This window comes from Copadichromis virginalis, linkage group LG8, assembly GCF_057382275.1.
Source record: "Copadichromis virginalis isolate Kocher_CV1m ecotype Utaka linkage group LG8, C_Virginalis_male_GT1.1, whole genome shotgun sequence".
NCBI lineage: Eukaryota > Metazoa > Chordata > Actinopteri > Cichliformes > Cichlidae > Copadichromis > Copadichromis virginalis.
Window position 1 is genome coordinate 31,429,041 of NC_140625.1, and position 10,523 is coordinate 31,439,563.

The following is a 10,523-nucleotide window of genomic DNA, read 5'->3' on the forward strand; positions in this document are numbered from 1 at the left end:
AATAATCATGTTTCACAGATTATTGATAACATCATCATCAGACTGTCTCACAGTTCAAACCGGAGCTTCTTTAATTTCACATGAAACTCATTAAACAGGACAGACTTCCTCCTCCCCCTCCTCACCACCTCCTTCAGGTTTAGGAGTCACAGCCTCCTGAAACACTGAAACACTGGCAGAGGAGGAGGAGGAGGAGGGAGCTCTTTATATCCCCCATCCTCCCCAACAGAGTCTCTCCGACACGCTTCTCAACCCACCAGTTAATCACACACACACACACACACACACACACACACACACACACACACACACACACACACACACACACACACACAGGTCTATTGAAATGAGAGCGTAACCTTGAACAGAGTGCAGAGCCTGTAAACAAATGTAAATCCTAATGTAGTGATAATAATAATAACTGTGTGTGTGTTTGTGTGTGTGTTATGTATGTGTAAACTGAACATGTGTGTTTTTGGAGTCTTGAGCTGTTTAAGTATAACGAGCCGCTCTCAGGATCTTTAGCGCATGTCAGACAGACATCAGAGTGCCCCCTGCAGGCTGGTCAGTGAAGTATCGTGGATCGTTACCCTCAATTACACTGGAAAAAAAGACAAAGAAGAGAAAGATGGTGGCAGTAACAATATAATGACCTCAGTCTGATGAGATAAAATCAAAAATAAACTGACTGAAATCAGAAATCACAGAAAGACAATAAAGTGCCTTAGACTGAAAACTGCATGCTAGGGTTAGAAAACATGAACTCTGCTGTTTTTCACTATATTTCACTACCAGAAGGCAACACTGCAGGCATTGAGGGCAGCTGCAAGTACCTGGGGATCCCACAGAAAAAAGGGAACCATGAAGAGGTCGCTATGAAAGCTGCAACCAACAAGTACCTGCAGAGGGTCAGGCAAGTCCTGAGGAGTCAGCTGAATGGTAAGAACAAGATCCGGGCCATCAACACCTGCCCGTGATCAGGTACCCTGCTGGGATAATAAGCTGGCCAAAGGAGGAGATAGAAGCCACTGACATCAAGACCAGGAAGCTCCTGACCATGCATGGAGGGTTTCACCCAAGGCCAGCACCCTGAGGCTGTACGCTAAGCGGAAGGAAGGGGGCCGGGGACTGGTGAGTGTCAGCACCACAGTTCAGGATGAGACAACGAACATCCACGAATACATTGGGAAGATGGCCCCAACCAACCGTGTGGTCAGTGAATACCTCAGGCAGCAGAAACCCAAGAAAGAGGAGGGAGACGAGGAACCATCATGGAAGGACAGGCCCCTGCACGGTATGTACCACCGGCAGATAGAGGAGGTGGCTGATATCCAGAAATCCTACCAGTGGCTGGACAAAGCTGGACTGAAAGACAGCACAGAGGCACTAATCATGGCAGGAACAAGCTCTGAGCACAAGATCCATAGAGGCTGGGGTCTATCACACCAGGCAAGACCCCAGGTGCAGGCTGTCTAAAGATGCTCCAGAGACAATCCAGCACATAACAGCAGGATGCAAGATGCTAGCAGGCAAGGCATACATGGAACGCCATAACCAAGTGGCTGGCATAGTATACAGAAACATCTGTGCTGAGTACGGCCTGGAAGTCCCGGACATAGTGGTGGTAGACAAACAGAAGAAGACAGCTGTAGTGATCGATGTAGCGATACTGAATGTCAGCAACATCAGGAAGAAGGAGGGTGAAGGTGACGGTGGTCCCAGTGGTAATCGGAGCACTAGGTGCGGTGACTCCCAAGCTAGGTGAGTGGCTCCAGCAGATCCCGGGAACAACATCGGAGATCTTTGTCCAGAAGAGCGCAGTCCTGGGAACAGCTAAGATACTGCGCAGGACCCTCAAGCTCCCAGGCCTCTGGTAGAGGACCCGAGCTTGAAGGATAAACCGCCCGCAGGGGCGAGTGGGGGATTTAATATACCTTACATTATATCACAGGAATGTATTACAGGTGTTTAATTGTAATTTATCATTATCATCTGAAACAAAGTGACCACAACTCTCAATTAATCAGTCTTGCCTTTGGTGTTAATGCATGAGTTTTTATTTTAGGATGATAGCTTCTCCACATTTCCAGTAGAGATGTTATGTGATTATGTTCCCTCCTGAGTCTCTGCAGCTGCATGAATCCAGATATTTAAATGCTCCTGTGTCTTTCCGCTCTGCAGGAGATCATCTTGAAGCGAGCAGCAGACATCGCTGAAGCGCTCTACAGCGTTCCCAGGAACCACAACCAGATCCCATCGCTGGGCAACACCGCCTCCCATGGCATGATGGGAGTCAACTCTTTCAGCGGGCAGCTCGCCGTCAACGTCTCTGAGACAACGCAAGGTATGAGCGGCCCGATAAATCCTGCAGGTGATGGGGGCAGAAGTGACATTAAAGGGGTGGCTGTGGTAACCCTGGTCACATGACACATTTTACGAGTACTCTACAGAGTCTACTACTAAGTCTACTAAGAAGGACTTTGGTGCACCGAGCGTTAGATTTGTGACCAGCTCAGAGCTGAATGTCAGTTTGATGGACATGCGTGTCTTTGTCCTGTCTCCCTCCTCCCACCCAGATAGCTGCCTCTCCCCATCCCAAATAATGCCTTATGTTTCTTCCTGTTAAACAGAAGCTTTTCCTTCCCACTCTCACCAAGTGCTTGTTCAAAGTGGGTCTTCTGATTGTTTGGCTTTCTCTGTATTAATGTAGGGCAGGGGTGCCCAATCCCGGTCCTCGAGAGCTACCGTCCTGCAGCTTTTAGATGCATCCTTGTTCCCACACAGCTGAATCAAATGAATGGCTTGTTATCAGGCCTTTGCCAAACATGATGGCATGCTGAAGAGGTAATCAAACCATTTGATTCAGCTGTGTTGGAGTAGGGATGCATCTAAAAGCTGCAGGATAGTAGCTCTCGAGGACCGGGATTGGGCAGCCCTGATGTAGGGTATCTACCTTACAATATGAAGGACCTTATTTGGTGCTGCCTAAATAAAACTAAATTGAATGGACTGGAATAGAGGGATGAACAAAGAGTTAAACCATGAGAAGAACTGGAGTCTTCTGGATCATTCAGCAGTTCTGATTCAGCTCTAGTGTGCCCCTTTTCTGTGTTATAGGAACCACAAAAGGTTTGACATGTAGTTCAAGTTTTCTGTGAGATCCCAGCAGGAAGAATCTTTCACTGCAAATCTACAAATCCTCATGAATTTCTGTTGTAGCCCCACCCACTGTCGTCAGCTTTGGGACCACACATTTCCAGACTCAGATTCACCAGCACTCTGTCACCAGATGAATTAAAAACATCAAGCGGCCTTTCTCTTATTTTAACTGCTCCACCTCCTGTTTGTCTTTACTACACTCTGTCTGCTGAACTCAAGTCCATACTCTAGGATCTGATTGGCTACTACTACTACTCAAAGTTCAGCAAGGATTGTTGATGGTCGCATTACTAGGATGTTGTGATATGAAAGACCAATCTCATATGAACGATTATGTGAACGATTTTCCAAATTCCACTCTTCCTGAGCATGTGTATGTGGGTGGTGTGGTGGTTTAGCACTGTCGCCTCACAGCAAGAAGGTGCTGGGGTTGAATGCTTGTATGTCTCTCTGTGTTCGCCCTGTGATGGAAGGTGGACCTCTCCAGGGTGTACCCTGCCACTTGCCCAATTAAAGCAGGTGTAGGCTCCACCCCCCTCCAGCAGCTCCAAAGGATCTCCAGCAGAACTGGGATCAGCCCACCATCTGTTTCCTCTGCCTGTGAAACCAGGATGTTGCATTATCAGTTCTAAAGTGTTTAGGAGTTCAAATACTTGCTGAGAGGAACCTCCATGTACCGAAAACTCCACCTTTGGGGAAAAGTTACATGCAGCCTCATCTAGCATAAAACTAGCTTACTGCACTTAGTAATACTGCAGTGTTACTAACACTGTACTCTCTTCCAGTCGGCTACAGTCGAAACACCAGCAGTGTGTCACCGCGAGGATATGTACCAAGCTCCACCCCCCAACAGAGTAACTATGGCAACACAGTCAGCAACAGCATGAATGGCTACGGCAACACAGGCATGCCAAACCTTGGGGTGGCAACATCACCCGGTTTCCTCAACGGGTCCTCAGCCAATTCACCCTACGGCAGTAAGTATCAAGGTAAATGTACTACAGTACTACACCCACTACTACTAATACTCCTAGCAGTGCTACTACAACCACTACAAGGAATACTACTCATACTAATTACACTAATCCCTGTAGTGCTGGTCCTCTATCTTTGAACTTTGTAGTAATCAGGCCCCATCTTATCTTAATGACCTTGTAGTACCATATCACCCTATTAGAGCACTTCCCTCTCACACTGCAGGTCTACTTGTTGTTCCTAGAGTATTTAAAAGTAGAATGGGAGGGAGATTGATTGTTGTTTTTTCTCTGTATGTATTATTGTAAGGTCTACCTACAATACAAAGCGCCTTGAGGTGACTGTTGTTATGATTTGGCGCTGTGTAAATAAAACTGAATTGAATTGACTGGATAGTACATCATTCATGTAAGACAGAGCTAACCATGTTAACGGAGTGTAGTTTACTGTCCCATCACAGTTACTGGTTAAAATGGTTTCTGACCTGCTGTGTTCCAGTCGTTCCCTCCAGTCCCACCATGGCCGTCTCTAACTGTAACTCCTCGCATGGAGTTTTTTCCTTCTCGGCTGCCGTCAAACAGAAGAGCGCCTTTGCTCCCGTCGTTCGGCCGCCAGCTTCACCTCCTCCTCCACCCAACTGCTCCGCCAACAACGCCAATGGGCTGCAAGGTGAGACAGCAGCTCCTTGAGTCTACAAATTAAAACTCCTTCTTTCCGAAGTCAGTAGAAGTGTTAGGGACAGAAAGAATACTTCCCGGGACTGAAGACATACTTTGATCGTAGTATGATTGAACCTGTGACTAACAAAGCTTATGATTAAAACGAAATAGTACATTCATATTTTTATATTTTGTTTTCAAATTCCTTCATGTCTTTATGTCTTTATGCATGCTCAATCATCCAGGTAAGTAAATCTCTGGAGCGACGAAACGTTTCTCCCACTGAAAACGTTTAACGATTAACAGAATCAACTTTTGGAGATTCATGTCTTTAAACATGTAGATGTGGTGTAATTAAAGCGAGTGAGCCTCGAGAGTAACATGAAGCTGAACAGATGTTTGATTCAGTTTCATCTGCTCTTCTGTAAACAACCACATGTCTACAGACGAGTAAATGGAGTGAACACACACACACACAGACACACACGCTGGGTCGAGGTGGGTAACCCGAGTCCTGTTAGTATTGCATGAAGAGTGACAGGCCAATGCATGTTTTATTCACTACAACCCACAGATACATCCTCTAAACACACATGCCCACATGCATTAAACACACACACACACAGGAAGCACACACTCTGGCAGCCAGTGTGTGTGATGTCAGTGTTTCTGACAGAGAGGTTTGTCGAGTGTTAAATATTCATGTTGCTCTCCGCCTTCGCCGAGGCAGAAAGGCCACAGTGTGTGTGTGTGTGTGTGTGTGTGTGTGTGGATCCATTTGCAGGGTGATGTGTAAATACAGTTTGAATGTTATTAATAGTTGCAGCTGCAGCAGCCAGAAACTGAGCATGAAATCAGTGATTCACCTTCAAACGAGCACCTGAGAAACAATTTCATCCTGACATCATTTCAACGTGGTTTCTAATTATTATTATTATTGTTGTTGTTGCTGTTATAAAATAATTTCATTTTGAAATCACTACTTGTGTTTTGTTTCTGTGAACATGTGCTTCATTTATCCCAGAACGTTTCAGTTTTTGTGAAGGAGTGAAGCGTCAGTCTACAGACGTGTGTGTGTGTGCGTGCTTGTGTAATGAGCTGGTAAATTAAACTGCGGGCTGCTACATGCATTTTGTCGTTAACAGGAAGCTAATGAGGAATGATGTGTCATCATTTTCAGCTCAGATGTTTTTAAAAACTCATCAGATTCTTTAAGGTTTTATTCGAGTCACAACAGGGACAGGTGGGTGGAGTCAGTCTCTTCATCAACAAACCGTCCGTTTTGTTAACAGCTTATCCAACTTTAGGTTAGTTTGCATAAGACAAAGGAGGGCGGTGCACAGAATCAAAGAAGCAAAGCTCACCTGAAATCAGAGGAAGGAGGCATCTCATGATTATTTAAACGCTGCGGATCAAGTCCGACTGTCCTGAGACATTCCGGTGTGGAGGAAGGAAAACTGTACAATAAATAAACAGTTCATCATCAGGGAAGCATCATGTGACCTTTCCCTTTAACACACTGGTGAGGTTACTGAGGTCTGTGAAGGTTTACTGCTCAGGATGGACAGTGGGCCTTCTTCTTCTTCTCCTACAACAAAGAGAGCAGATTTAGAGCTGAGCTCGTCGTGAAACGGGATGTACGTGGGAGGATTTGTAGCCATGAATCACTCTGGATTGCACGGGATTTTGTCTCCCCGGGGCATTTCCACCATCCTGGAGTCAGCTCACATTCTTCTGAATCCTGTTGCGTGTCTCCATCAATAACAGGAAAAATATCTGACTCACAAACCAGGACGGCATCATCAAAACCATTTTGCCTGTCCAGGTGAAGTTTGACATGTGGCTACAAACCTGACTGACACAGCCAAGGCTTACGTTTCATTTTACTCTAAAGCGTTCCTCATCTGAACGATGCAGCCCATCATCCTTCTGCTTTTACTGACACACACTTGCTCACTGTAGGCTTCCTGTGTGTGTGTCAGTGGTTGTCTTCTTCTACCGTGTGTCCTTTTATGAATACACGTCAGTGCCCTAATCCCCCCTCCTCTTCCTCTGCTCGTCTCACTGTCCTTGCTTCTGCCGTCCTCTCCTGTCTTCTTAAAATGTTTCACAGCTGAGGTGGAAAATGCAGCTCTGCTACATCCTGTAGTGTCACTGTAACGACTGTCGCTGCTGAAACCTGCGCTGGAGCATGTCGGAGGCTGTAACCAGAGCGCAACGAATAATTCAAACTCATGTGAGACAGAAAAGGTTCCTCTGGAAACACGTGGAGTGTTAAATCTGCTCAGTTTGAATGTGGAACGTGTTTTCGTACAGTGAGCAGAGGTTGATGGAGAGGTTCACAGGTCAGAGTGTAAAACTCTTCCTTCACAGCACTTTTACTCTACATGACTCGTCCAACTGACCATTCACGCTTCGATGAACCGAGAGCAGCTGTGGGTTCAGTATCTTGCCCAAGGTCACTTTAACACACAGAGACTGAAGGAGCCAGGACTCAAACCACCAGCCTTCTGATTACTAGCCAACCTGCTCTACCCGCTGAGCTAGAGCCACCCCAGGCCGACAGTTCAACGAGATAGCAGCATAAAAGCAAACGCGCATAAGATTTCATCGTGCATGTCTCACGACTTCCTGAAAAGATTTAGAGATCAATTAAAACCGCCGCCTCCTCTGACTAACCGCAGGGCGCTCCTTTCAGACGTGCAGAGGCCAAGTGGAGACTGTCCTGTAGTCTGACCAATCAGAAACAGAGATTCTGTTGGGACATCATGGATGCTACGAGCTAAGCATGAGATTGATTGGTTATCAGCCTACAGGTCACAGCAGCATCCTGATGGTTTGGGGGGGAGGAAGGACCAAAACTGTAGGGTTAGGACAAACATCTGCAGACGATGCACAAACCTGGACTCCATTACTGAGCTGAATACAGGCCAGACCATCACTCACTGAAACATCTGGATTAAAAACATGGTGTGAGCAAAGCTTTATTCAAACATGAGCAAAGTACTGATATTTTTTTTCATCTAATTAATTCTGTTTTGTTGTGGAAGTTGTTTAAATAAAGTGCAAACGCTCAGCGAGTGGGTTTAATCACATGCTGCAGAGAGCGCTCTGGTCAAACGCCAAAGCGGCCTCTGAAGATGGGCGCTCACGTCTTATATATGACCTATACCTCCCAGCTCAGCTCATCCTTGAACCTTCCCCCCAAGGAGAATTACGACCAGCCGTCACCTCTCTTACACGCAGTGCCTGGATGTCTCTGACCACATACAAGAATAGAATAGAATAGAATAGAATAGCTCTTTATTGTCATTGTTACAAAAACAATGAAAGGCAGTTTGGCATCTCTCCATGTGTGTAAAGTTCACAATAGCATAAGCATTTACACAACAGCACAGACAGTGTTGGCCCCATACAATGGCCCCGCTGTGAAGCTGTGATAAACAAGGCCCACTTGTGATACTATCCTACATGCATACAACTACGTGATAAAGTGATGCTACTATTACTAAAGTGATATTGTCAAAACATGTGATCAATACATAGAATAAAGAAATGTCCACACCTGATGTTTGCTCTGCAGGTGTCACACCTGGCTGTCACTCAGTGACACACATCATTTCTGTTGTATGTTTATAATTAATGAATTCAAACCTCGTCTCTCTGCAGCCATGTCCGGCCTCGTCGTTCCTCCCATGTAGAAAACCTTCCTCCTCGTTCCTCACCTGTCTCCTCCCCCTCAGCCACGAGCACTAATCACCTCAGAGGAGGAGGGACCTGTGGCCTAAGGAGGCGGGGCCTCCGGCAGCAGCCAGTCGTCTGCGACTGGGCCGAGCCTCTAAGAAGAACCTGAGAAGGACTTTTTGTAGAGCAGCTTTCTGCGGGTGCTTTCAGCTGTCTGTAATTATTCTGATGTTATACTCTATGTTTGGGGGCGGGGTCATTCAATGTAAAAACTGTGATGTCACATCTAAGACTTGACTTCACTTAGTCTGCTTGTGATGTAATCTTAGTTGAAGAAATGGGAATCTAAAGAGGAGTGAGATTAAAGGCTTCAAATTACAGGACACAGTTATCAGTGTGTCTGTCATACCTAGCAATCGGGGTGCTAATGGTGCCCTTCATCAGCACCCTGATGAGGAGCAGACAATGAGTGACATGATAAACACCTCTGAAAGCACCTGAGTTCAGGTGAACCTCAGTGGGGGGAGGCAGAACACTCCCTGTTTTTTAAAATAATCCAGGACATCTCATCATCAAACCTTTGCCAACCTTTAGCCAAACTGAAGTGTCATATTTGAAGAACGTTTCAGAAAAGAGAGATGAACACAGAAGCAGCAGCACTGATTTCAGTTGGGCTGAAGGTTCGAGGGAGGTTCCTGTTACTTCTGCTGCTGCCAGACTCAGAACAGGGGGGACGAACAGGAAGCATAGCTATGAAAGGCTCCTTCCACTGAGAATTCACTAAAATCTGTTGCAGTATCCGGCGGCGTCCATGTTGCCATGAACAGTGTTTATTTTATCAGAAATTGCAGCAGGAATAATTTGAGGCCTTTAATCGTTTCAGTAACCTCAGCACATAAACTTCTGACCTCTGAAAGCACAACGATAAAACAATAAATGAAAAATATCAGTTTGTCCCTTGAAGTCCCGCCCTTCTTCTTTTAGCCCCGCCCTTGTACGTCTGTATTTTTTTTTATGCTTGCGCTGTTAAAAAAAAAAAAATCCTGCATCCTGATACGCTACTGTAACTGTCTGTCTTCTTGTTCAGAGTTGTCTTTCTAACCGTAGCTCCTCCCACAACCCCAAAGCTCCTCCTATTCATTCAAGCCCCGCCCCGTGTGTTTTTCTCTGTGGGTTTTGTGATTTTTGCCAAAGTTGTAGCTGGCTGAATATTTATACGTCACTGTGGTTGATCACGCTGCCCCGCCCGTCACCAAAATCACGAGGGAAACTCTTTTGTAACATACAGATTATAAATATGTATTTATATCTGAGATTGTTTTGTATAAATGTCAAATCATGTCGTCTTCATGGGGTTTTAGACATGTGTGTGTATGTGGTGTTGCCACACTGAAAAACAACCATCGTTTTGTATTAAAAAACAAAAATGAATGTCTTCACACATTTATAGTGCTGTCAATCAAAGCTGACGTCCAATCAGCTCCACTCGTTTGGTTTCAGTTGTTTTTAATGTAACTCTTGTTCAATGACTGTTTGGCTGTTTGGAAATGATTTCTTCACAGTGAATAAAGACAGCAGGTTGCTCTGATCGACTCCAGCACTTTCTTCAAATAAAAGACAAAAACAAGCCAGTCAAAGCTGAGCATGTCAAATAAAATCAACCAATCACTGCAACGTGCTTAAACCTAATATTCAAGGTCAGCCTCTCCACACAGTAAGATCTCATTATATCCAGGAGTAGTGATGCAGACTGAGCTGCAGAAATAAACCAGCCTGATGTAGCAGAGGAGAGAAGCACGCTCATGTTTATGAGGTCAGAGAAGAACAAATGTGTTTGTGCATAACACGATTGTTGGTGGCAGAAGAAGGAACGAAACCAGCTGTGTCCAGGATAGGTTTGGTCCCCTAACATACCACCATCCTCCCTCCAGCCTAAACAGGAGTCCTTATCCCCCTCGTCCATGTTTTCAACCGAGGTGTCCAACTCCAGGCGTCAAGGGCCACCGTCCTGCAGGTTTTAGAGGTCACACTGGGCCTACAAACCTG

General features: G+C 45.6%; 1 protein-coding gene across 4 annotated transcripts in view; it reads left to right on the forward strand.

Annotated features, from left to right (window-relative positions):
- ebf3a (EBF transcription factor 3a) overlaps positions 1 to 10,061 on the forward strand; it is a 60,310-nt gene extending 50,249 nt beyond the window's left edge. For 2 of the 4 annotated variants that reach the window (XM_085467101.1, XM_085467102.1), the window contains exons 13-16: positions 2,182 to 2,344; positions 3,945 to 4,148; positions 4,633 to 4,803; positions 8,463 to 10,061. In XM_085467101.1, the coding sequence (XP_085323227.1) occupies positions 2,182 to 2,344; positions 3,945 to 4,148; positions 4,633 to 4,803; positions 8,463 to 8,494 (570 nt within the window). In that variant the 3' untranslated portion in view covers positions 8,495 to 10,061. The remainder of the gene's footprint in view (positions 1 to 2,181; positions 2,345 to 3,944; positions 4,149 to 4,632; positions 4,804 to 8,462) is intronic. The other 2 variants (XM_085467103.1, XM_085467104.1) reach the window with 1 other exon arrangement.
- The last annotated feature ends 462 nt before the right edge of the window (positions 10,062 to 10,523 follow it).